Source organism: Xenia sp. Carnegie-2017, unplaced genomic scaffold (genome assembly GCF_021976095.1).
Source record: "Xenia sp. Carnegie-2017 unplaced genomic scaffold, XeniaSp_v1 HiC_scaffold_6, whole genome shotgun sequence".
Taxonomy (NCBI): domain Eukaryota; kingdom Metazoa; phylum Cnidaria; class Anthozoa; order Malacalcyonacea; family Xeniidae; genus Xenia; species Xenia sp. Carnegie-2017.
In genome coordinates, this window is record NW_025813526.1 from 18,512,295 (window position 1) to 18,539,640 (window position 27,346).

Consider the following 27,346-nt stretch of genomic DNA (forward strand, 5'->3'; position numbering starts at 1 on the left):
AGAGTTACAATATTCCCTCACTTTTCTAAGGTAGGTGTGGATTTTGCAGGACCATTGTTTGAAAAAGAAGGTGGGCAGATGGTAAAGGTGCATATTGCATTATTTTCTTGCTGTGTGACAAGAGCAATTTATCTTGACTTTGTGGATAGTTTAAGTGCACGTTGTTTTTTGAATTGCGTGCGAAGGTTCACCGCTAGAAGGGGAACACCTTCGCTAATGGTTTCGGACAATGCTAAGACGTTTAAAGCAACTGAGAAAACATAGAAGGCGATTTATGATAGCAAAAGGTGAACTCTTTTTGGAAGAAAATAGGTTGGTGAGGAATTTAATTTGGCAAGGCCACCTTGATGGGGTGGATTTTTGAAAGAATGGTAGCGTTTGGTTGAAATTGGTAATGCTAAATTGAATAGGGAAGAACTGTTGACGACATTAGTTGAGATAGAAGGTACGTTAAACTCCAGATCATGGACGTATGTGTACGATGATGAAGTTATTGTGGATGTACTAACTTCTTCCCATCTCATATTTGGAAGACGATTAGCATCTATTCCTGACAAGGAAGTTCAAAATGTTATTAGGGATGAAGATGAAGGAGAGATAAAACGTAGGTTTAGATATTTAGCGAGATTGAGGACGTATTTTTGGTCAAGGTGGAGGAAGGAGTACTTAACAAATTTAAGAGAGTACCATAAGGTCGGAAAAGGAAGGTAGTTCTTGTCAAAAGAGGTGATGTCGTTCTTGTTTTTGACGAAGGTTTAAAAGAAGGTTTCGGAAAACGGCAGAGAATTGAGAGATTAGTCGTAGGAAAGGATGATATAGTCAGAGGAGCAGAAGTCAGAGTTGTCAGTAAATGAAGACCTCAGTATGTAAGTAGGCCTCTGCAAAAATTGTATCCACTTGAGATAGATGTAAGGGTACATGGTAACATGTGTTTATTACTTTACTTACTGTTTTCTCTGTTATTTAAATATATAATAAACCTGTTCTTCACGCTTAGCCAATTTCTTCTTTCAAAAATCTAGAAAAATTTAGATAAGACAAGTGATATCAAAGTGCTGATCCCTGTTTAAGAAACAATGTTTAATGCATTACATTTTCCTTTCGCGATAGTTCTTCAGAACACTTCGGTATATGTTCCTCTTTTGTTTGATCGCATATACCGAAGAATTTTTTCGTCCTCTTCAGGTGTGTATAGCCTTAAAAAAACAGATTAATTTTTGACAATATTTATGATCATAACAATTTTCTTAATATATTTGTACATGTAGATCGTCCTGGAAGGTATAGTCCGGATAAGGACTGTTTTTGTTGTTGTTGACTGACGTTTCGACATGTCGAAATGTTCTTAATAATTGAATATTTAAATAATCACTTAACACTAAATAGTCGAGTGAATGAATGATCATTCAAAATGAAAAAGTAACGAAAACCATAGATCTATTAAAAATATGCATTGGCTAGGTTGATTTTTCGCCCATGTAATCGTTAAAGTCTTAACAAGGAAATAATACAATGTCCGTAGTGAATTTTCCTTTGATGTATTTGGTTCTTTAGCCCCTCCCCCCAGGGTCAAATTCGTGACACCTTCACTTTGGTAAGAAATTGTCTTTGCCGATTAAATCGACAAGTCTTAGGTCAGTGAATTAAAGAAGTAAGAAAATTTTAGCATAGCCATACAGAATCAACTGAATAAATCACGATTATTTAAGTTTTGCTTATTAATATAACTTAGATACTACTGGGGCTGGTTGTAGGAAAGCCGTTTAAACTAAATGACGTTTAACCGTCTCCAAAAGTAAATCTTAATCTGACAGATAGTTAAACGATGGTTAAAACTGCGATGCATGCACGCCGTATAACTAACTTTGGCCGGTTGTATGAAACGCGTTTAACTCGTTAACCACCATTTAAATGGTCCCCCACCGTCTAAATTATAAACGTTTGAAAAAATGCGTTGTACGAAGCCCGTTTAACTTCATCCCCCGGTTAAACTTTGCCAATCCGCCGAGTAAATTTTAACAGTCTCATAAGACTATGTATGCTTTTCACATATGATTCAGATTACATGGCATTCATTTCAACGCTCTCCCAAAAACTCCTTCTGATAGAGGTTAGATGTAAAATACGATGTGAAATAGACGACCCGATTTTCAAAGTACTTCCGTGACAACGAGTATCAAGTTGCATGTACGTTTTCGCTTCAGTCAAATAACTACTGGCTATATATAACACGTCTTGTCGAAAACCATGTTCAACCAAAAGGAGTAGTGTAAAAAAAACAAGTTACCGCCTTCTTGTAAGACTTATATAAACTTTAAACTGCATTCTGTATTTAATATGAAGATATCATGTCTTTTCGGGAGTTTCTTAACGCCATGTTGAATCAAAAATAACGAAAGTCCATTAAATCGCAGTCAGCAAGCGTCAGGGACAAAATAGGCCTTCATAAAGCTGCAATCTTTTGCATCCGAAAGCTTTCAGCAAGTAAATACATTATCGACTGTATTGAATATATTAAAAGTATAATTCTCGACTTTTCCCGCCTAGTTGCCTAGTGATTAAATAGCAAAAACCGGTTTTTGTGAGTAACCACTGAGGTGGCGCGGCTAACCACTATGCTATACTGAAACATTGAAATAGAATACATCTGCAACGAAAACTGCTATAGTTTTCTATAACGATTGGCTGAAGCCAAAATACACCTAAATTTGTCACAGGCTATGACGTACGAGCTATGACGTACGAGCTATGATGAAGAGGGCCATTTAGAATGTTCGCTATTCTCTCGCTATTTTTTAAATATTTACCTCTTCCTTTCCATCGTTTGTCGTATTGCTAAATGCAGTTAAACCTGTAATCATGTAATCTGATGTAGAAACCAGAATATTTTTTATTCAGTACAACAGTTTTTTTTTGACTGCGTTTATTTTTGCATAACCTGCTCAGTCTAGCCACGTTGGGTTCTTCAGTATTCACAACACGAAGTATTTTGAAAGTGAATATGCATTGACACAGAATAGATAATAAATAGAAGTCTCACATCATTTTATTTGTAGGTTTGAGGGTGACCTTATGAAGTATAAATGTCCAGAAGTTTCATCTGAAGGCGTACAATATTGTTTACTTTTACTCCGTATGAGGAGTTCCGTTGAGGAGCACTCACACGCATTCTTGTTTTCAAATCACGGCAAAAGTAACAAACAACAATCTCTAGATTTTAAAAAACAATAAAATAAAAGAAGTTAGTGCAATTTTTAAGCATCGAATATAATTTTAGGTAATAACAGCCTGTGAACTTAGCAACCTAGCTATAAATTACCTTACCTTGACAACAATGGGTCAAATTCAATTCTTCCTGGACGAGCAATTTTCAAAAGAATATGAATACTTTCCATTCCCTTTACTTACTGTTCCAACAATTTTTTTAAATTCATATTTAGTAAAGATACGTCTGGGTCTTCGCCATCTTCACTTTCAACTGTCATTTGTTGGATTACTCTATCCGTGAATAAGCCGCGTATTCAGAAATCGTACTACCAGAAGTTATTGCAAAGTTACCGGACTCCTTTCGATTGACGATTACAAGAAGCCACGATTGCACTGAGTGGTCAACGAAAGATGCGTTGAATGCGATTCTTAGAGTTAGAGCTTCGAAAAGCTCACAAGCCGGATAAGGGAGGAAAAGTACAGTTTATTAAAACATACTATTAGTTAGACAGTATGACTGCATTGTCCTGAATCAGTAATAAGGAAGAATGGAAACAATTTGTACGCCATAGAGTTAACGAAATTTTAAAATTGAACAGAAAGGATGATTGGAGATATTGCCCAGGTGTAGAGAACCCAGCAGATATAGGTTCTAACAGTTGCCGCATCGCAATTAAAGGGAAGTCGGCTTTGGTGGAGAGGACGAATGTGGTTGTCAGGTCCACAGTGCAAGTGGCTAAGGGCAATAGAGGCTAATAATACAAAGGAAAGTCTTGCTGAGGTAAAAAGGACTGCATTAGTTGAAACACAGGTAGTAGAGAGTGCAGTGAAGTTTGGGGATTTTAGTGACATAGAAAGACGTATAGGGTCATGGCGTTTGTTCAACGGTTTGTAGACAATTTGAAGGCAAAAGTTAAGCATGAGGCAGGGAATACTGGAGCATTGAGAGTATCAAAGTGGTGATCGCAAAGCAAGTGTTGATAAAATTGGCGCAGAAGGAAGTAGGCAAACGTAGTGATTATGAGCAAATTATCAGACAATTGAACATAGTGGAGCGTAATGGAATGATTAGATGTAAGGGTAGACTTGGCAATTTATAGTTAGAGTTAGAAACAAGGGAACCAATTTTATTGCATAAGGATCACCACTTAACAGAATTAATCATTAAAGATTGCCGTAGGAAGGTTCACCATAGTTGGGTGGGAGCGACCTTAGCTCAGCTACGCAGCAAATTTTGGGTGCCTCGAGGTAGAAAGATTGTGAAAAGGGTGATTGGCCTTGATTCCTTTTAAAAATCATACAATTACCAGACTTACAAACCACCAGTGCAAGCAGATCTGCCAGACTTTAGAGTACAATATTCCCCTCCCTTTTCTAAGGTAGGTGTGGATTTTGCAGGACCATTAATTGAAAAAGAAGGTGGGCAGATGGTAAAGGTGCATATTGCATTATTTTCTTGCTGTGTGACAAGAGCAATTTATCTTGACTTTGTGGATAGTTTAAGTGCACGTTGTTTTTTGAATTGCGTGCGAAGGTTCACCGCTAGAAGGGGAACACCTTCGCTAATGGTTTCAGACAATGCTAAGACGTTTAAAGCAACTGAGAAAACATAGAAGGCGATTTATGATAGCAAAAGGTGAACTCTTTTTGGAAGGTAATAGGTTGGTGAGGAATTTAATTTGGCAAGGCCACCTTGATGGGGTGGATTTTTTGAAAGAATGGTAGCGTTGGTGAAAGGTTGTCTGAGGAATTTATTGGGTAATGCTAAATTGAATAGGGAAGAACTGTTGACGACATTAGTTGAGATAGAAGGTACGTTAAACTCCAGATCATTGACGTATGTGTACGATGATGAAGTTATTGTGGATGTACTGACTCCTTCCCATCTCATATTTGGAAGACGATTAGCATCTATTCCTGACAAGGAAGTTCAAAATGTTATTAGGGATGAAGATGAAGGAGAGATAAAACGTAGGTTTAGATATTTAGCGAGATTGAGGACGTATTTTTGGTCAAGGTGGAGGAAGGAGTACTTAACAAATTTAAGAGAGTACCATAAGGTCGGAAAAGGGAAGGTAGTTCTTGTCCAAAAAGAGGTGATGTCGTTCTTGTTTTTGACGAAGGTTTAAAAAGAAGGTTTCGGAAAACAGCGAGAATTGAGAGATTAGTCGTAGGAAAGGATGATATAGTCAGAGGAGCAGAAGTCAGAGTTGTCAGTAAATGAAGACCTCAGTATGTAAGTAGGCCTCTGCAAAAATTGTATCCACTTGAGATAGATGTAAGGGTACATGGTAACATGTGTTTATTACTTTACTTACTGTTTTCTCTGTTATTTAAATATTTAATAAACCTGTTCTTCACGCTTAGCCAATTTCTTCTTTCAAAAATCTAGAAAAATTTAGATAAGACAAGAGATATCAAAGTGCTGATCCCTGTTTAAGAAACAATGTTCAATGCATTACATTTTCCTTCGCGATAGTTCTTCAGAACTCTTCGGTATATGTTCCTCTTTTGTTTGATCGCATATACCGAAGAATTTTTTCGTCCTCTTCAGGTGTGTATAGCCTTAAAAAAACAGATTAATTTTTGACAATATTTATGATCATAACAATTTTCTTAATATATTTGTACATGTAGATCGTCCTGGAAGGTATAGTCCGGATAAAGACTGTTTTTGTTGTTGTTGACTGACGTTTCGACATGTCGAAATGTTCTTAATAATTGAATATTTAAATAATCACTTAACACTAAATAGTCGAGTGAATGAATGATCATTCAAAATAAAAAAGTAACGAAAACCATAGATCTATTAAAAATATCTAATGTCTACGTTGATTTTTCTCCCATGTAATCTTAAAAGTCTTCACAAGGAAATAATACAATATCCGTAGTGAATTTTCTTTTCATGTGTTTCGTTCTTTAGCCCCTCCCCCCAGGGTCAATTTCGTGACACAGTCACTTTGATAAGAAATTGTCTTTGCCGAATAAATCGACAAGTCTTAGGTCAGTGAATTAAAGAAGTAAGAAAATTTTAGCATAGCCATACAGAATCAACTGAATAAATCACGATTATTTAAGTTTTGCTTATTAATATAACTTAGATACTACTGGGGCTGGTTGTAGGAAAGCCGTTTAAACTAAATGACGTTTAACCGTCTCCAAAGAGTAAATCTTAATCTGACAGATAGTTAAACGATGGTTAAAACTGCGATGCATGCACGCCGTTTAACTAACTTTGGCCGGTTGTATGAAACGCGTTTAACTCGTTAACCACCATTTAAATGGTCCCCCACCGTCTAAATTATAAACGATTGAAAAAATGCGTTGTACGAAGCCCGTTTAACTTCATCCCCCGGTTAAACTTTGCCAATCCGCCGAGTAAATTTTAACAGTCTCATAAGACTATGTATGCTTTTCACATATGATTCAGATTACATGGCATTCATTTCAACGCTCTCCCAAAAACTCCTTCTGATAGAGGTTAGATGTAAAATACGATGTGAAATAGACGACCCGATTTTCAAAGTACTTCCGTGACAACGAGTATCAAGTTGCATGTACGTTTTCGCTTCAGTCAAATAACTACTGGCTATATATAACACGTCTTGTCGAAAACCATGTTCAACCAAAAGGAGTAGAGTAAAAAAACAAGTTACCGCCTTCTTGTAAGACTTATATAAACTTTAAACCGCATTCTGTATTTAATATGAAGATATCATGTCTTTTCGGGAGTTTCTTAACGCCATGTTGAATCAAAAATAACGAAAGTCCATTAAATCGCAGTCAGCAAGCGTCAGGGACAAAATAGGCCTTCATAAAGCTGCAATCTTTTGCATCCGAAAGCTTTCAGCAAGTAAATAATTTATCGACTGTATTGAATATATTAAAAGTATAATTCTCGACTTTTCCCGCCTAGTTGCCTAGTGATTAAATAGCAAAAACCGGTTTTTGTGAGTAACCACTGAGGTGGCGCGGCTAACCACTATGCTATACTGAAACATTGAAATAGAATACATCTGCAACGAAAACTGCTATAGTTTTCTATAACGATTGGCTGAAGCCAAAATACACCTAAATTTGTCACAGGCTATGACGTACGAGCTATGACGTACGAGCTATGATGAAGAGGGCCGTTTAGAATGTTCGCTATTCTCTCGCTATTTTTTAAATATTTACCTCTTCCTTTCCATCGTTTGTCGTATTGCTGAATGCAGTTAAACCTGTAATCATGTAATCTGATGTAGAAACCAGAATATTTTTTATTCAGTACAACAGTTTTTTTTTGACTGCGTTTATTTTTGCATAACCTGCTCAGTCTAGCCACGTTGGGTTCTTCAGTATTCACAACACGAAGTATTTTGAAAGTGAATATGCATTGACACAGAATAGATAATAAATAGAAGTCTCACATCATTTTATTTGTAGGTTTGAGGGTGACCTTATGAAGTATAAATGTCCAGAAGTTTCATCTGAAGGCGTACAATATTGTTTACTTTTACTCCGTATGAGGAGCTCCGTTGAGGAGCACTCACACGCATTCTTGTTTCCAAATCACGGCAAAAGTAACATACAACAATCTCTAGATTTTAAAAAATGATAAAATAAAGGTACTTAGTGCAGTTTTTTAAGCATTGAGTATAATTTTATGTCATAACTGCCTCTGAACTTAGCAACCTAGCTGTAAATTATTTTAACTTGACAGCGATGGGTCAAATTCAACTCTTCCTGGACGAGCAATTTTCAAATGAATACGAATAGTTTCCATTCTCTTTACTTACAGTTCCAATAATTTGTTTCAATTCATATTAAAGATACGTCTGGGTATTCGCCATCTTCACTTTCAACTGTCATTTGTTGGATTACTCTATCCGTGAATAAGCCGCGTATTCAGAAATCGTACTACCAGAAGTTATTGCAAAGTTACCGGACTCCTTTCGATTGACGATTACAAGAAGCCACGATTGCACTGAGTGGTCAACGAAAGATGCGTTGAATGCGATTCTTAGAGTTAGAGCTTCGAAAAGCTCACAAGCCGGATAAGGGAGGAAAAGTACAGTTTATTAAAACATACTATTAGTTAGACAGTATGACTGCATTGTCCTGAATCAGTAATAAGGAAGAATGGAAACAATTTGTACGCCATAGAGTTAACGAAATTTTAAAATTGAACAGAAAGGATGATTGGAGATATTGCCCAGGTGTAGAGAACCCAGCAGATATAGGTTCTAACGGAGTTGCCGCATCGCAATTAAAGGGAAGTCGGCTTTGGTGGAGAGGACGAATGTGGTTGTCAGGTCCACAGTGCAAGTGGCTAAGGGCAATAGAGGCTAATAATACAAAGGAAAGTCTTGCTGAGGTAAAAAGGACTGCATTAGTTGAAACACAGGTAGTAGAGAGTGCAGTGAAGTTTGGGGATTTTAGTGACATAGAAAGACGTATAAGGGTCATGGCGTTTGTTCAACGGTTTGTAGACAATTTGAAGGCAAAAGTTAAGCATGAGGCAGGGAATACTGGAGCATTGAGAGTATCAAAGTGGTGATCGCAAAGCAAGTGTTGATAAAATTGGCGCAGAAGGAAGTAGGCAAACGTAGTGATTATGAGCAAATTATCAGACAATTGAACATAGTGGAGCGTAATGGAATGATTAGATGTAAGGGTAGACTTGGCAATTTATAGTTAGAGTTAGAAACAAGGGAACCAATTTTATTGCATAAGGATCACCACTTAACAGAATTAATCATTAAAGATTGCCGTAGGAAGGTTCACCATAGTTGGGTGGGAGCGACCTTAGCTCAGCTACGCAGCAAATTTTGGGTGCCTCGAGGTAGAAAGATTGTGAAAAGGGTGATTGGCCTTGATTCCTTTTAAAAATCATACAATTACCAGACTTACAAACCACCAGTGCAAGCAGATCTGCCAGACTTTAGAGTACAATATTCCCCTCCCTTTTCTAAGGTAGGTGTGGATTTTGCAGGACCATTGTTTGAAAAAGAAGGTGGGCAGATGGTAAAGGTGCATATTGCATTATTTTCTTGCTGTGTGACAAGAGCAATTTATCTTGACTTTGTGGATAGTTTAAGTGCACGTTGTTTTTTGAATTGCGTGCGAAGGTTCACCGCTAGAAGGGGAACACCTTCGCTAATGGTTTCGGACAATGCTAAGACGTTTAAAGCAACTGAGAAAACATAGAAGGCGATTTATGATAGCAAAAGGTGAACTCTTTTTGGAAGGTAATAGGTTGGTGAGGAATTTAATTTGGCAAGGCCACCTTGATGGGGTGGATTTTTTGAAAGAATGGTAGCGTTGGTGAAAGGTTGTCTGAGGAATTTATTGGGTAATGCTAAATTGAATAGGGAAGAACTGTTGACGACATTAGTTGAGATAGAAGGTACGTTAAACTCCAGATCATTGACGTATGTGTACGATGATGAAGTTATTGTGGATGTACTGACTCCTTCCCATCTCATATTTGGAAGACGATTAGCATCTATTCCTGACAAGGAAGTTCAAAATGTTATTAGGGATGAAGATGAAGGAGAGATAAAACGTAGGTTTAGATATTTAGCGAGATTGAGGACGTATTTTTGGTCAAGGTGGAGGAAGGAGTACTTAACAAATTTAAGAGAGTACCATAAGGTCGGAAAAGGGAAGGGTAGTTCTTGTCCAAAAAGAGGTGATGTCGTTCTTGTTTTTGACGAAGGTTTAAAAAGAAGGTTTCGGAAAACAGCGAGAATTGAGAGATTAGTCGTAGGAAAGGATGATATAGTCAGAGGAGCAGAAGTCAGAGTTGTCAGTAAATGAAGACCTCAGTATGTAAGTAGGCCTCTGCAAAAATTGTATCCACTTGAGATAGATGTAAGGGTACATGGTAACATGTGTTTATTACTTTACTTACTGTTTTCTCTGTTATTTAAATATTTAATAAACCTGTTCTTCACGCTTAGCCAATTTCTTCTTTCAAAAATCTAGAAAAATTTAGATAAGACAAGAGATATCAAAGTGCTGATCCCTGTTTAAGAAACAATGTTCAATGCATTACATTTTCCTTCGCGATAGTTCTTCAGAACTCTTCGGTATATGTTCCTCTTTTGTTTGATCGCATATACCGAAGAATTTTTTCGTCCTCTTCAGGTGTGTATAGCCTTAAAAAAACAGATTAATTTTTGACAATATTTATGATCATAACAATTTTCTTAATATATTTGTACATGTAGATCGTCCTGGAAGGTATAGTCCGGATAAAGACTGTTTTTGTTGTTGTTGACTGACGTTTCGACATGTCGAAATGTTCTTAATAATTGAATATTTAAATAATCACTTAACACTAAATAGTCGAGTGAATGAATGATCATTCAAAATAAAAAAGTAACGAAAACCATAGATCTATTAAAAATATCTAATGTCTACGTTGATTTTTCTCCCATGTAATCTTAAAAGTCTTCACAAGGAAATAATACAATATCCGTAGTGAATTTTCTTTTCATGTGTTTCGTTCTTTAGCCCCTCCCCCCAGGGTCAATTTCGTGACACAGTCACTTTGATAAGAAATTGTCTTTGCCGAATAAATCGACAAGTCTTAGGTCAGTGAATTAAAGAAGTAAGAAAATTTTAGCATAGCCATACAGAATCAACTGAATAAATCACGATTATTTAAGTTTTGCTTATTAATATAACTTAGATACTACTGGGGCTGGTTGTAGGAAAGCCGTTTAAACTAAATGACGTTTAACCGTCTCCAAAGAGTAAATCTTAATCTGACAGATAGTTAAACGATGGTTAAAACTGCGATGCATGCACGCCGTTTAACTAACTTTGGCCGGTTGTATGAAACGCGTTTAACTCGTTAACCACCATTTAAATGGTCCCCCACCGTCTAAATTATAAACGATTGAAAAAATGCGTTGTACGAAGCCCGTTTAACTTCATCCCCCGGTTAAACTTTGCCAATCCGCCGAGTAAATTTTAACAGTCTCATAAGACTATGTATGCTTTTCACATATGATTCAGATTACATGGCATTCATTTCAACGCTCTCCCAAAAACTCCTTCTGATAGAGGTTAGATGTAAAATACGATGTGAAATAGACGACCCGATTTTCAAAGTACTTCCGTGACAACGAGTATCAAGTTGCATGGACGTTTTCGCTTCAGTCAAATAACTACTGGCTATATATAACACGTCTTGTCGAAAACCATGTTCAACCAAAAGGAGTAGAGTAAAAAAACAAGTTACCGCCTTCTTGTAAGACTTATATAAACTTTAAACCGCATTCTGTATTTAATATGAAGATATCATGTCTTTTCGGGAGTTTCTTAACGCCATGTTGAATCAAAAATAACGAAAGTCCATTAAATCGCAGTCAGCAAGCGTCAGGGACAAAATAGGCCTTCATAAAGCTGCAATCTTTTGCATCCGAAAGCTTTCAGCAAGTAAATAATTTATCGACTGTATTGAATATATTAAAAGTATAATTCTCGACTTTTCCCGCCTAGTTGCCTAGTGATTAAATAGCAAAAACCGGTTTTTGTGAGTAACCACTGAGGTGGCGCGGCTAACCACTATGCTATACTGAAACATTGAAATAGAATACATCTGCAACGAAAACTGCTATAGTTTTCTATAACGATTGGCTGAAGCCAAAATACACCTAAATTTGTCACAGGCTATGACGTACGAGCTATGACGTACGAGCTATGATGAAGAGGGCCGTTTAGAATGTTCGCTATTCTCTCGCTATTTTTTAAATATTTACCTCTTCCTTTCCATCGTTTGTCGTATTGCTGAATGCAGTTAAACCTGTAATCATGTAATCTGATGTAGAAACCAGAATATTTTTTATTCAGTACAACAGTTTTTTTTTGACTGCGTTTATTTTTGCATAACCTGCTCAGTCTAGCCACGTTGGGTTCTTCAGTATTCACAACACGAAGTATTTTGAAAGTGAATATGCATTGACACAGAATAGATAATAAATAGAAGTCTCACATCATTTTATTTGTAGGTTTGAGGGTGACCTTATGAAGTATAAATGTCCAGAAGTTTCATCTGAAGGCGTACAATATTGTTTACTTTTACTCCGTATGAGGAGCTCCGTTGAGGAGCACTCACACGCATTCTTGTTTCCAAATCACGGCAAAAGTAACATACAACAATCTCTAGATTTTAAAAAATGATAAAATAAAGGTACTTAGTGCAGTTTTTAAGCATTGAGTATAATTTTATGTCATAACTGCCTCTGAACTTAGCAACCTAGCTGTAAATTATTTTAACTTGACAGCGATGGGTCAAATTCAACTCTTCCTGGACGAGCAATTTTCAAATGAATACGAATAGTTTCCATTCTCTTTACTTACAGTTCCAATAATTTGTTTCAATTCATATTAAAGATACGTCTGGGTATTCGCCATCTTCACTTTCAACTGTCATTTGTTGGATTACTCTATCCGTGAATAAGCCGCGTATTCAGAAATCGTACTACCAGAAGTTATTGCAAAGTTACCGGACTCCTTTCGATTGACGATTACAAGAAGCCACGATTGCACTGAGTGGTCAACGAAAGATGCGTTGAATGCGATTCTTAGAGTTAGAGCTTCGAAAAGCTCACAAGCCGGATAAGGGAGGAAAAGTACAGTTTATTAAAACATACTATTAGTTAGACAGTATGACTGCATTGTCCTGAATCAGTAATAAGGAAGAATGGAAACAATTTGTACGCCATAGAGTTAACGAAATTTTAAAATTGAACAGAAAGGATGATTGGAGATATTGCCCAGGTGTAGAGAACCCAGCAGATATAGGTTCTAACGGAGTTGCCGCATCGCAATTAAAGGGAAGTCGGCTTTGGTGGAGAGGACGAATGTGGTTGTCAGGTCCACAGTGCAAGTGGCTAAGGGCAATAGAGGCTAATAATACAAAGGAAAGTCTTGCTGAGGTAAAAAGGACTGCATTAGTTGAAACACAGGTAGTAGAGAGTGCAGTGAAGTTTGGGGATTTTAGTGACATAGAAAGACGTATAAGGGTCATGGCGTTTGTTCAACGGTTTGTAGACAATTTGAAGGCAAAAGTTAAGCATGAGGCAGGGAATACTGGAGCATTGAGAGTATCAAAGTGGTGATCGCAAAGCAAGTGTTGATAAAATTGGCGCAGAAGGAAGTAGGCAAACGTAGTGATTATGAGCAAATTATCAGACAATTGAACATAGTGGAGCGTAATGGAATGATTAGATGTAAGGGTAGACTTGGCAATTTATAGTTAGAGTTAGAAACAAGGGAACCAATTTTATTGCATAAGGATCACCACTTAACAGAATTAATCATTAAAGATTGCCGTAGGAAGGTTCACCATAGTTGGGTGGGAGCGACCTTAGCTCAGCTACGCAGCAAATTTTGGGTGCCTCGAGGTAGAAAGATTGTGAAAAGGGTGATTGGCCTTGATTCCTTTTAAAATCATACAATTACCAGACTTACAAACCACCAGTGCAAGCAGATCTGCCAGACTTTAGAGTACAATATTCCCTCCCTTTTCTAAGGTAGGTGTGGATTTTGCAGGACCATTGTTTGAAAAGAAGGTGGGCAGATGGTAAAGGTGCATATTGCATTATTTTCTTGCTGTGTGACAAGAGCAATTTATCTTGACTTTGTGGATAGTTTAAGTGCACGTTGTTTTTTGAATTGCGTGCGAAGGTTCACCGCTAGAAGGGGAACACCTTCGCTAATGGTTTCGGACAATGCTAAGACGTTTAAAGCAACTGAGAAAGCATAGAAGGCGATTTATGATAGCAAGAGGTGAACTCTTTTTGGAAGGTAATAGGTTGGTGAGGAATTTAATTTGGCAAGGCCACCTTGATGGGGTGGATTTTTTGAAAGAATGGTAGCGTTGGTGAAAGGTTGTCTGAGGAATTTATTGGGTAATGCTAAATTGAATAGGGAAGAACTGTTGACGACATTAGTTGAGATAGAAGGTACGTTAAACTCCAGATCATTGACGTATGTGTACGATGATGAAGTTATTGTGGATGTACTGACTCCTTCCCATCTCATGTTTGGAAGACGATTAGCATCTATTCCTGACGAGGAAGTTCAAAATGCTATTAGGGATGAAGATGAAGGAGAGATAAAACGTAGGTTTAGATATTTAGCGAAATTGAGGACGTATTTTTGGTCAAAGTGGAGGAAGGAGTACTTAACAAGTTTAAGAGAGTACCATAAGGTCGGAAAAGGGAAGGTAGTTCTTGTCCAAAAAGAGGTGATGTCGTTCTTGTTTTTGACGAAGGTTTAAAAAGAAGGTTTCTGAAAACAGCGAGAATTGAGAGATTAGTCGTAGGAAAGGATGATATAGTCAGAGGAGCAGAAGTCAGAGTTGTCAGTAAACGAAGACCTCAGTATATAAGTAGGCCTCTGCAAAAATTGTATCCACTTGAGATAGATGTAAGGGTACATGGTAACATGTGTTTATTACTTTACTTACTGTTTTCTCTGTTATTTAAATATTTAATAAACCTGTTCTTCACGCTTAGCCAATTTCTTCTTTCAAAAATCTAGAAAAATTTAGATCAGACAAGAGATATTAAAGTGCTGATCCCTGTTTAAGAAACAATGTTTAATGCATTACATTTTCCTTTCGCGATAGTTCTTCAGAACACTTCGGTATATGTTCCTCTTTTGTTTGATCGCATATACCGAAGAATTTTTTCGTCCTCTTCAGGTGTGTATAGCCTTAAAAAAACAGATTAATTTTTGACAATATTTATGATCATAACAATTTTCTTAATATATTTGTACATGTAGATCGTCCTGGAAGGTATAGTCCGGATAAGGACTGTTTTTGTTGTTGTTGACTGACGTTTCGACATGTCGAAATGTTCTTAATAATTGAATATTTAAATAATCACTTAACACTAAATAGTCGAGTGAATGAATGATCATTCAAAATAAAAAAGTAACGAAAACCATAGATCTATTAAAAATATCTAATGTCTACGTTGATTTTTCTCCCATGTAATCTTAAAAGTCTTCACAAGGAAATAATACAATATCCGTAGTGAATTTTCTTTTCATGTGTTTCGTTCTTTAGCCCCTCCCCCCAGGGTCAATTTCGTGACACAGTCACTTTGATAAGAAATTGTCTTTGCCGAATAAATCGACAAGTCTTAGGTCAGTGAATTAAAGAAGTAAGAAAATTTTAGCATAGCCATACAGAATCAACTGAATAAATCACGATTATTTAAGTTTTTGCATATTAATATAACTTAGATACTACTGGGGCTGGTTGTAGGAAAGCCGTTTAAACTAAATGACGTTTAACCGTCTCCAAAGAGTAAATCTTAATCTGACAGATAGTTAAACGATGGTTAAAACTGCGATGCATGCACGCCGTTTAACTAACTTTGGCCGGTTGTATGAAACGCGTTTAACTCGTTAACCACCATTTAAATGGTCCCCCACCGTCTAAATTATAAACGATTGAAAAAATGCGTTGTACGAAGCCCGTTTAACTTCATCCCCCGGTTAAACTTTGCCAATCCGCCGAGTAAATTTTAACAGTCTCATAAGACTATGTATGCTTTTCACATATGATTCAGATTACATGGCATTCATTTCAACGCTCTCCCAAAAACTCCTTCTGATAGAGGTTAGATGTAAAATACGATGTGAAATAGACGACCCGATTTTCAAAGTACTTCCGTGACAACGAGTATCAAGTTGCATGGACGTTTTCGCTTCAGTCAAATAACTACTGGCTATATATAACACGTCTTGTCGAAAACCATGTTCAACCAAAAGGAGTAGTGTAAAAAAAACAAGTTACCGCCTTCTTGTAAGACTTATATAAACTTTAAACCGCATTCTGTATTTAATATGAAGATATCATGTCTTTTCGGGAGTTTCTTAACGCCATGTTGAATCAAAAATAACGAAAGTCCATTAAATCGCAGTCAGCAAGCGTCAGGGACAAAATAGGCCTTCATAAAGCTGCAATCTTTTGCATCCGAAAGCTTTCAGCAAGTAAATAATTTATCGACTGTATTGAATATATTAAAAGTATAATTCTCGACTTTTCCCGCCTAGTTGCCTAGTGATTAAATAGCAAAAACCGGTTTTTGTGAGTAACCACTGAGGTGGCGCGGCTAACCACTATGCTATACTGAAACATTGAAATAGAATACATCTGCAACGAAAACTGCTATAGTTTTCTATAACGATTGGCTGAAGCCAAAATACACCTAAATTTGTCACAGGCTATGACGTACGAGCTATGACGTACGAGCTATGATGAAGAGGGCCGTTTAGAATGTTCGCTATTCTCTCGCTATTTTTTAAATATTTACCTCTTCCTTTCCATCGTTTGTCGTATTGCTGAATGCAGTTAAAACTGTAATCATGTAATCTGATGTAGAAACCAGAATATTTTTTATTCAGTACAACAGTTTTTGACTGCGTTTATTTTTGCATAACCTGCTCAGTCAAGCCACGTTGGGTTCTTCAGTATTGACAACACGAAGTATTTTCAGAGTGAATATGCATTGACACAGAATAGATAATAAATAGAAGTCTTACACAGGGGTATATTGTGTGCAGAATTATCTATAAACTTCAGTTGTAGCCGCTGTGTTGAAAGAAATCTTCCAAAGTTACTTATGCTGGAGTTTATATGGCGAAACTAAAACTAATGTAGCCGCTAGCATTTTGGTTAAGGGGTAGTTCAAACCAGGCTTAAATTCCAGTCTGTAGTAGACGGTTACACAATTTTGATAGGATATTGTAACAGGCCCCTGCTGAAATTTCATCACGACAAACACGGCTGAAACTAAGCCCGGGTTGAAATTGCTCCATATAATCGTCTTATAAAATCACAAAAAACTTACATGATCTCTTTCCCGAATGGGTAACAATCACGATATCATATGTTATCGCCAAACAATTACACATACCAGCCACATATGTTACTATGAGAGATATTTTAGTAAATCATGTGGTCCCTCTCACCCATTGAACCATTAACCTGAGGTATTCCATTGAATGTGATGTTATTCTGCAAGTCAAGATGCATTGGTGCCATACTTTATTTTAAATTCTAGGATTTTTACCAGGACAAACGGCAAAACACCATCAACAGTATATCTTGCATATTCTTGACTTGGGGTAACAAAATTAGTTCAATATCTGTAATCAAGAATTGGACAAAAAATCTAGACTGAACGTTTGTTTCTTGATATCAAAATCAAACTTAAGCTTCAACATGAACACGATAGAAAACAAATATTGATCTTGCTCACATGTAATAATTAAATCTCTTTTGACATTTACTCAACTGAACGCAAACATGTGTTTCTTAATTTACTTACTATTCGCTCTGTTTTTAAATATTTACTGTAACGTTTCTAATGCTTCGCCAAGATCTTCCTTCCACAATCTAGAAAAATTTAAATCAGACAAAAGATATCAAAGATTCCCTCTCCATATTTTTCCAAAATTCTAAATAGTATATTTCTCTTTTGTTCAATGCGATAAAATAAACATTTTTCATACTCTTCATCTGTGTATAGTCTTAAAAAAATTAAATTTTCGACTGTATTTATGATCGTAACAATTTCCTTAATATGCTTGTAAATTTAGATCGTCCAAGTTGGTATGGTCCTGAGAAGGACTGTTTTTGTTGTTGTTAACTGACGTTTCGACATGTCGAAATTTCCTTCATTTATAAAGGAAACAATACTAAATTCACATATAGACAACTAGTCGAAATGACTTGAATTACGATCGAAATTTGAGCACACTATGCGGTAATCTAATGATTTAAATCAAACTTTTAAAAAGGAACCGAAAAAAATACCAATTTTCTCCCTTCCCATTTTAAAAAGACATCTTCGAAGATTAGAAGATTTATCCGTCATTACAACGGATAAATCAAGCTCATTACGAAAGTGATTTCAAATTCAAGTTTTTTCGTAAGTGATTTCAAATTCAAGTGATTTCAATTTCAAATTCAATTTGAAATTACTTTCGACACAAAGAAATAACAAGTTTTCTATTTTGAAATCACTAGCGTGGCTAATGCAAAATACATATAATCATGATCTCTGATACGAAAGATTATGCACACACACACATCATTTATTGCCGAACAGATAAGATATTTCTGATATTCTGCTTTCAATGTTAATACATTATATTTGTAAAGAAAGGTTTATTATTTAAACGGTGGGTCACAGTAGTTGCCAGTGACATTTTAAAAACTTATATTTTTTTATGGTTGTCTGTAAAGAAATTTTATAATTTTTATCAAAAAAATAGTTTGTAATCTTGTCATAACGTCACCAAGAGCTTATAGCAATAAATAACTTTCTGAATATTGATTCAAAGTGTCGGTGTTTATCTTTGTTAAAGCTTTCATTTTGTTACCATGCCATTTTTTCAGTTATATTTTCTCTTTCTAATTTTTTTACATTTTCTTAAAAGATTTTTTACTAGTAGCAGTTACTTAAGATAATGCTTCAAACTTGTGGTCATCGTGGCAATTTGTTTAAATCAAAATTTTAAACTTGAACTATTATGTGCTATTTATGTAGTATGCATCTTGGTAAGTATTTGTATAGCCTTCGACAGCCATCGAAACTATCAGTAATAGTGTATAAAAGAGAAAGATATTATTTTTTTCCTAATCATTGAAAGAAATTGAATGAAGATATGATCTTCGCACTTTGCTGGACAATTTAAGCAATTTTCTCATTAACCTGAAAAATTCAGGTGAAGTTGAAATTCTCATTAACCTGAAATGAGAAGTCTCATTAACCTGAAATCCATTGTGAATTTTTCAGGTTAATTTTTCAGTTTAAATTGTCCAGCAAAGTGCGAAGATCATATCTTCATTCCATTTCAAACACCGCACTGCATATAACAATCTTTCATTGAAAGAAATGTTGTTAACCAAAAAATTAATGATATATCATGGTTTGGTGATGAGACATTTAGTTACAGGTATGACTGTATGAGAAAAAGACAGTGATAGACTTTTTATTCATAGACCTGTTAACAAACATTTCTTAAAGGTCATAGTTACAATGTAATCTCGTGACTGTTAGACATATCTTTCCTCTGTCATTAAAATGTAACGTAAGCATATAGAATAAATATTGTATTCATTTCGTCTTGGTTCTCATATATATCCTGTTAAACTCATGCAATTCTATTTATTATAGATAGAGTATTTCATCTTAACTTATTTCATTGAAAATCTATTCTATTAAATGGTTAACTTTTTCTTTTTGGTTATTTAATTCTCATGGTTCAGCTACCTGACGCTTGAAAATTGCTTAATGTACTTTAAAGGACATTGGACGTATATTTTAAGTTAGGAAATATCGCATAGACTTATAATATACCTTTGTTAGTTCAACTAAAGTTTTTTCTTCATGTAACAAAGGCTTTTCTGATTCCAATTTCAAATATACATAATGAAATAAAAAAAAGAAAATAAGTTATATATTTATATATACAGTATACATATTGTATGGTTGTATCGGAGCTTGTTCGTGTCCATGTTCGTGCTCGTGCTCTTGTTCGTACTCGTAGGAAATCGCAGACGATGAAAAACATCAACAAATATGACAGCTAAAGCTTCATGAAACATATTCGCCAAAGTCTGAGAGATGATTACAAATAGAAGAAAGTTATAAGAATTGTATCATTGTAGACAGCAGATTACAGTGATCGGTTACTGCGCAGTATATGGATGTTACAGTAACAGCAAAACTAATTCTGACCATTCTATTTATTTTTTCACTTTCCCAAACGGCGTATATAATACAGATGAAAAAAAAACGAGAAAAAATTTGGATTGAATTTTGTAAAAGGAAGGGTTACAAACCTACAAAGAACTCGACTATTTGCTCTCTGCATTTTGAGAACGATGCCTACATACCATCCTGTTCACTGTCTTTTCTAAATTCAATTAAAGAAAGCCATGCTAAAGGGTAATGCTATACCCACATTAAATAAACCCAAAACCGCAAGTGAAGCTGAAAAACTAACTGCAAAGAGTCGATGCACAGGCAGTCACTTGATAAGAAAGGTAAAATGTCAAAAAGTCTTTAATATTTAGGAAAAGAAATTATTTCTACTTTCACAGAAACTTGCTAACTTTAGTTTCTGGCTATTTTGCTTCATGACAGGATATTGATGACGTGGTAGAAGAATACATAGAGAACAAATGTGCCCCGGTTGAAGAAGAAATTGTAAACGCAGATGCATGCAGTTCTCGTGGGGAGGTTATTTTCCATGAGAACTTAGATTTAATGGAAACCACGCACCATGCTAGTTCTTTCTCAAAAAGAAAAATTACACAAAGTAAAAAAGACACATCGACACAAATTGCAGAGCCATGCAGATGCTACAATCATCGAAAACAATTTATAAGTGTCCCTGTTCAAACATTCATAACGGCAGACAGACTAACGGAAGACCTTTGTGTAATAGACTACCGGTATTTCACCTGATGCTGGCCTCAGGCATCTTGGCCACAGGGCTAGAATGTGCTAAGGTTCTTCGACTTCTCAGTGCATTGAAAATAAAATGTTTCACACGTCGTGAATTTTCAAGATTGCAATCGGCGTATGTTATAACTGCCGCGTTCAATGTTTGGGATGGTGAGAAAAAGTGATTGTTACAAAAACTGAAAGGACAAACTTGCTGTATTGCGTCAGATATGCGAATAGATAGCCCAGGTCACAGCGGGCTGTTTGGTTCCGGGAGCTCTTTGGACGTCGATAACATCGTCATGCTTGATACACAGATCATAAAGGTAATGACAGAGGTTATTAACATATTATAATGATCGTCTGAAAATATTCCGTTGATATAATATAGTCTTCTTTCGTATTTATCTTCTTCCAACGCCATGGAGCTAGAATCCATCAAGCGTCAACTTGCATACCTTGAAAATGTTGATGTTAAAATTGCCAAGCTTGCCAGGAATAGAACATGTCTATGATGTTTGGCATGTGGCCAAAGGTGCAGCTAATTCTCTATTTGCAAGTATTAATCACTCAAATATAAAGGCATCAGTTGTGAATCAAATCATTGGAATTGTGAATCATGTGATAAAGTAAGATGTACTTAAATTGAACCTTTTAGGAGAGAAAAAGAGGTTACTTAAACTTGTAAAAAAGAAGAATATTTGTGCAATAAAGCCTTGGATTGGGGTAACTACATTTAAAAAATGTATATCATGCCATTCCAGAGGAGTATGAGTGATACATGAAGCTATATCTTACACTTTATCTAACAGTCCATCATAAATCATTTGTATTGGGTGGCCAACTCCAGCAGCACTGAAATTGAAAAAGAAGAAAGTGGAAAATTTTGGCAAATCACATTGCGGATATTCATACTCACGAAGAAAACAAGGTGTTTACCAAATGCTTGCATGAAGCCGCTAAACGGCAATGGTTAAAAAAAGGTAAAGGGTAGTATCTAGCTCCAATTCATTCATGGAGACTTCATCACTATACACAAAAAAATAAGTACATGGCGCGCCTGTTCTTTAACAAGTCTCAAAGCATTTCCATGTATATTATAATCTTGTATCTTATCAATCTATTCATAAGACTGACCTCTTTATACTTTTTAAGGTAGTGTGCAGCTCATAAGAAACTAACTGAACTTATTTCAAGACCAAGATATGTGCAGTTAGAAAGTTGTCAAGTAACCAACAAACATTAGGCTTGGAGGCAAAGCATTCACTTGATAATCTTTTTGCATCAAAAAATAAATACTATCCATATACCTCACCCATGGCCAGCTGAAAACATGCATTTTATCTCATATATTTTACTTTAAAAAAGTGTTGCATTGATCAATAAAGATTAATGTGTTATTCCAGCCTATGCAGTTACCCATTGTGAACCTTTCAGGTGATTTTGTGCAAATTTGCATTACAATGAAAATGCTAATAGACCCGATACAACAACACAAAAAGGTGATATAAGCTGGTCAGTTGCATACCCTAAAGCTCACAAAGGAGAAAAAGCTGTGACCAAACCAATAAGCGACTGTCCTACCTACAGTAAGAGTTAATTGACAAATCAGAATCATTAATACCAAAATGTTTATGTGAAACACATTTAAATTTTTCAGATTATGTGCAAGATGTTCAGACTGTGTTTCTGAGACTTCGCAAAGATTTCAACACCACCAGTTATTTATACTGTTTTGAATTTTTACTGTTTTGAAAAGCTAACTATGCTCCATAGCATAGTTAACTTTAACTACCTTTTAACTGGAGTTAGCGCTAACTTACTTTTTTATTCAACTGACTTAACCTCGTGGTTAAATTTAACTACTTTTTAACTGCAAAAAGTGCAGTCTTTCTACAACCGGCCCCTGGCATTTTACTCTACTCTACCATCATGAAACGACTTAAAAAGGTTTCTGTTAAAACTAAATTTTTCAATCGCAAAGGAAACTACATTGTTCGTGCACCTTTGGCAATTGAAACGGTTGCAGATATTGACTAAAATGTAACAAACTTTGGAGGAGACGTTACTTTAAAAACTGGTTGGACCAAAGTGGCTTGTGCAGCCAGCAGTTCAAAAGACTTGGCTGTTACTTTGAGGAATATAATCTCATTTTATTACTGGGAAACGCTTCGATAGCGTCTTCACAACGCAACTCTTGAAGAAAATTGCTTGAAGGCTGGACAGTTGTGTTTTGTTTTTGGTGCTGAGTTGGCTACAGTTCGTTTTACTTATTTTAGACCACGACAATTCTATTGCTCAAAATGTGCAAATGAACTCTTTGAAAACAAAAATCAACATCATGTGATGGGAAAGTGGACAGTAGGTTTACGTATTTTGAAAAACTGCTAACTAGTAGATTTAAAATTTGTATATCAATTCCAAAATGCTTTCATAATTGCTGAAACGCTAAGACACATGTTAACGTTTCTCATTGCACAAGATATTATGAAATTGTAAAAATTTGATTTTGTTTTCTAATTTAGTCCAACCATATCGTTTCACTTTTGCTGAAGGATCTTTTTATTAACAATAAGTGATGAGCAAATTTATATATGTTATTGCTACAGTCATCATCATCATCATCATCATGCAGTCAGTCGTAAGTGACGAGGACTGTTCTATGGTTGGATTGAAGCTCTCCAGGCCGGTCTGTTATCAGCCAGTTGCTTCCAGGTTGTCACGTTGATGTCTCTCCTCTTTAGATTTCGTTTCATGACATCTTTGAGTCTGAGTCGAGGTCGGCCTTGGTTTCGTTTCCCTTCTACTAGTTGACTGTACAATAGCTGGCGTGGTAAACGAGATCTCTCCATACGATGGACATGACCAATCCATCTTAAATTCTTTTGAATCAGCATGTCAGCCATGTGTGGCAGGTCAGTCAGACGGAGAATCTTAGCATTTGCGATCTTGTCCCGCCATGATATCTTCAGAATGTCCCGCAGTTGTCGCATCATATACGCACTCAGTTTCTTCACTTGAAGCCTGTAGATTGTCCATGCCTCCGCTCCATAAAGGAGTGTTGTCAGCACCACCGCCTGATAGACCTTGGCTTTAACTCTGGTCGAGACATGCTTATTTTGCCATAGCCGATCGTTTAGTTGCCTGAACGCTGCACTCGCCCTTCCCATTCTGTTCCTCAGCTCCTTTTCAATCTTAGCATTGCTGGAGATTGTACTACCCAGGTAGTTGAAGTCTGTGGTCTGGACAAGAGGCTATCCGTCTATGGTGATTGCACAGGGTTTTGGGGGAGGGAGTAGAAGCTTTACTGGCTGGTAGAGGCACTCAGTCTTTTTGATGTTTATCTTGAGGCTAAACATAGCGGCAGCCTGTGCAAATTTGTCCACCAATGCCTGCATCTCTGCTGCACTGTGTGCAACCAGAGCACAGTCGTATGCAAAAAGCATATCTCTGACAAGCTGACGTGTTGTGCGTGTCTTAGCTTTGAAGTGTGAGGCGTTGAATAGGTTCCCATCATGTCTAGTCTGGATGTAGATACCTTCCCTTGTGTCCTCGAAGGCAACCTCCAGCATGGCAGCCAGGTAGAATGAGAACATTGTCGGAGCCAGCACACACCCTTGCTTTACACCTGTTGAGACAGCGAATCCCTCAGAGCAGTCGCTCCCACGAGTGACTTTAGCTTGCATTCCTTCGTGAAACGCTTTCACGAGATTGATAATCTTATCCGTACAGCCAAACTTTTCAGTACTGCCCACAAGCCGCCTCTAGGGACAGTGTCAAAGGCCTTAGTAAAGTCTATGAAAACTGCATAGAGGGGCATGTTCTGTTCAGTGCATTTCTCCTGAACCTGTCGTAGGCTGAATATCATATCCATGGTACTCCGCCCACTCCGAAATCCACTCTGGGTCTCAGGAATTACTCTGGGACTTATCATTTCGTTCAGACGATTGAGGAGTATTCGAGCCATCACCTTCCCAGCGATTGAGAGTAGAGAAATGCCGCGATAGTTGCCGCACTCTTTACGACTGCCTTTCTTGAATATAGGGACTATATTGCGTCCTTCCAATCTTGTGGAATCTTCTCTCCTATCCAGATATCTCCGATCACATCTAGCAGCCTCTCTTTGAGTGTTGTACCACCATACTTCCATACTTCTGCAGGTATCCCACAACATCCAGGAGCTTTGCTTTCCTTAGTTGCTGCGATCGCCTTCAGAAGTTCGTCCATCTTTGGGGGCTCATCCAGTACGTGGACTGTTGGACGTTGGGTGATGCTCGCAAGAGCAGCACTATCCACGTTTCCAGGCAGATTTAACAACTGGTCGAAGTGCTGAGCAAATCTTTCCAGTATCTTCTTGTTGTCTGTCAACACAGTCTCTCCATCAAGAGCGAGCAGTTGGGCAGTACCTCTCTTTGTGGGCCATATACTTCTCTAAGACCTCCATAGAAGGACTTCATGTCGTTTTCTGCTGCGGCGTGCTGCAGTTCCTCTGCTTTGGTCTCCCACCACTGAGACTTCTTCTGTCGGGTGTACTTCTGTAGTTTGCTGCGTGCTGATGCAAGGTTTGCCCTGGTAGACCTGGTGTTTACAGTCAGCTGTCTTGCTTTTGCCTGGTTCCTCTCCTCTAATAGTCTGTTTAGCTCCTCGTCTGTTTCGTCAAACCAGTCCTGGTGCTTGCGTTTCGGTTTGCCTAGGATTTCTTTTGTATTAAATACTGTATCCCTTAACGTCTCCCACTTCCCTACAACATCCGAGTCTCCTGTTGTGCTCTCCTGTAGTGATGTTGTCATACTTCTCTGAAAGTCTTTGCGCACATTGTCACACTTCAGTCTGGCCACGTTGAGATTGTACCTGTGCTGTCCTCCAGTTTTCTTGACTTGTTTCCTTAGTGAGAAGGCGATTTTGGACAGCACCATGTTATGATCTGTGTTGCAATCAGCCCCTCTAAATGCTCTGGTGTTGACTATGTCCCTCTGGTCTCTCTGCCTAGTGATCACGTAGTCGATGAGGTGCCAGTGCTTAGACCTCGGGTGCATCCATGTCGTCTTGTGGGTGTGCTTATGCTTGAAAACAGTGTTGGTTATCACCAGACCATATTCAGAGCACAAGGCTAGGAGGAGTTCTCCATTGGTGTTGCACTTGCCCACGCCATAATGTCCCAATACTCCAGGCCAGTTTTCCACTTCATCTCCAACTCTGGCATTTAAGTCTCCGGCTATAATGAGCTTATCGGTGCTGGGCACTTCTCTGATAGTTTCCCTCAACTTCTGATAGAAATCTTCCTTTATCTCATCAGGGTTAGTCATGGTCGGGGCGTAGACACTAACAAAGTAGCCCACACCGTCCCCTGCAGAGGAAGGCGTAGAGTGATTATTCTGTCGCTTACAGCTACCGGTTCTTGTTCCAACTTCTGGGCGATTTGGTTTCTTATAGCAAAACCAACTCCAGCCTCTCTTTTCTCCCTCTCCTCTCTTCCACTCCAGAAAAAGGTGTATCCTTGGTCAACCAAGCTGCCACTTAGAGCCAGCCGGGTTTCACTCAGTGCTGCCACGTCGATGCTGTACCTTGACAACTCCCTTGCTGCTAGCGCTGTTTGCCTTTCCGGTTTGTTTAGATCCAGGTCGATCAAGCAGCGTCCTCACGTTCCATCCTGCGAGTCTCAGATGTTTCTTGATGTCCTCCTTGCGGTCCACCTTGCGTCCTAGCTTACTTCTCACTGGTCGCCGGAGCGGGAGCGGACCAGCGCGAACCTTGGTAACCCGGGCGACGTTCGAGCCGGTATCATGTCTAGCTTCCTTATTCATTTCCATAGAACTGCATGCAAAATGTTAAGTGGCACTGGCTTTGCATTACCAGGACACTCTCTCGGTGGGGCACTGCTGTTCTCCAGCGGGAAGAACAAGTCAGGACGTGCTGGCAACAATACTCCACTGCAGGGACTGCCAATCCAGTTGTCGTTGACTGAACATGGTTGCCTTTACGGGGTCCCATCTCCGTAGTGAGTTGTTTGAGGTTCACCTTCCTTTAGCCTTTAGTCTTAGCAAAGACCTTTCCCACAAGGCAGTGGGGGTTTGCTGGAAGCAGGTGTCAGATGGTCACAAGACTCCATAGTGCCTGTGGCTTTTTAGACAGTTGTTGTTTTTGTATTGTCAGGGTGTCTGACCACCCTATTGCTACAGTAATGCCTTCAATTTATCGTGTTTCTCTATGCATTTAAGTAAATGGCGGCATATACCTTTAGAATAAAAAGCATAATTTTTTCTATATTAATGGTGATCACTTTGTTCAACTTTTTCCAAATCATGGCATTGTTGAAAATGGACAAGATTGTGACACAAAGATTTTTAAACTATTGAAACTAGTTGATCAGTTTGCTAAGTTGTCTTAACAATTTAATGAACCCAGGTATTAGCCATTTTAGAAATTAAAACTTTCCACTATATCATATCTATTTGGGTAATATGAGTTGTATATATTAGCAGGCTTGTGACTACAATTCTAAATTCTAGGCTTCTAATACCACTTCCTATTTTATTTGCTTTGCTTGTAAATATTTACAACTTTTTGATGAATTTCTTAAAAGTAAATGGTTTGAAGCCGGGAGTATCGTTACATGCTTGTAAATGTAGATCGTCCAGGTTAGTATAGTCCTGAGAAGGACTGTT

At 37.4% G+C, this 27,346-nt stretch overlaps 2 protein-coding genes and 1 long non-coding RNA gene across 3 annotated transcripts; 1 reads left to right on the plus strand and 2 right to left on the minus strand.

The window, feature by feature from the left end:
- Positions 1–941: 941 nt before the first annotated feature.
- LOC124458513 lies at positions 942–2,446 on the minus strand. The gene is made up of 3 exons (XR_006953241.1): positions 2,288–2,446; positions 1,093–1,196; positions 942–1,018 (listed from the first exon to the last, which is right to left on the minus strand). It is a non-coding gene; the product is annotated as an uncharacterized LOC124458513 (long non-coding RNA).
- A 7,055-nt stretch (positions 2,447–9,501) lies between these two features.
- Positions 9,502–10,008, plus strand: LOC124457234. Its single transcript, XM_047007515.1, has one exon. The coding sequence runs from the start codon at positions 9,502–9,504 to the stop codon at positions 10,006–10,008; it is 507 nt and encodes a 168-aa protein (XP_046863471.1).
- Positions 10,009–23,341: 13,333 nt separating this feature from the next.
- LOC124457235 lies at positions 23,342–26,485 on the minus strand. The gene is made up of 4 exons (XM_047007516.1): positions 26,246–26,485; positions 25,088–26,158; positions 23,990–24,445; positions 23,342–23,923 (listed from the first exon to the last, which is right to left on the minus strand). The coding sequence occupies exons 1-4, from the start codon at positions 26,483–26,485 to the stop codon at positions 23,342–23,344; spliced, it is 2,349 nt and encodes a 782-aa protein (XP_046863472.1).
- Between the last annotated feature and the right edge of the window lie 861 nt (positions 26,486–27,346).

What these genes read in the sequence shown, in the direction of transcription:
- LOC124457235 (XM_047007516.1), bottom strand. Translation starts at nt 26,485, where the DNA reads ATGAATAAGGAAGCTAGACATGATACCGGCTCGAACGTCGCCCGGGTT. An exon ending in TATATGGCCCACAAAGAGAG is followed by an intron (nt 24,446 to 25,087) that starts GTACTGCCCAAC and finishes CACTGTCCCTAG; the next exon opens with AGGCGGCTTGTGGGCAGTAC. An exon ending in CTGAGTGCCTCTACCAGCCA is followed by an intron (nt 23,924 to 23,989) that starts GTAAAGCTTCTA and finishes CCTCTTGTCCAG; the next exon opens with ACCACAGACTTCAACTACCT.
- LOC124457234 (XM_047007515.1), top strand. Translation starts at nt 9,502, where the DNA reads ATGGTAGCGTTGGTGAAAGGTTGTCTGAGGAATTTATTGGGTAATGCT.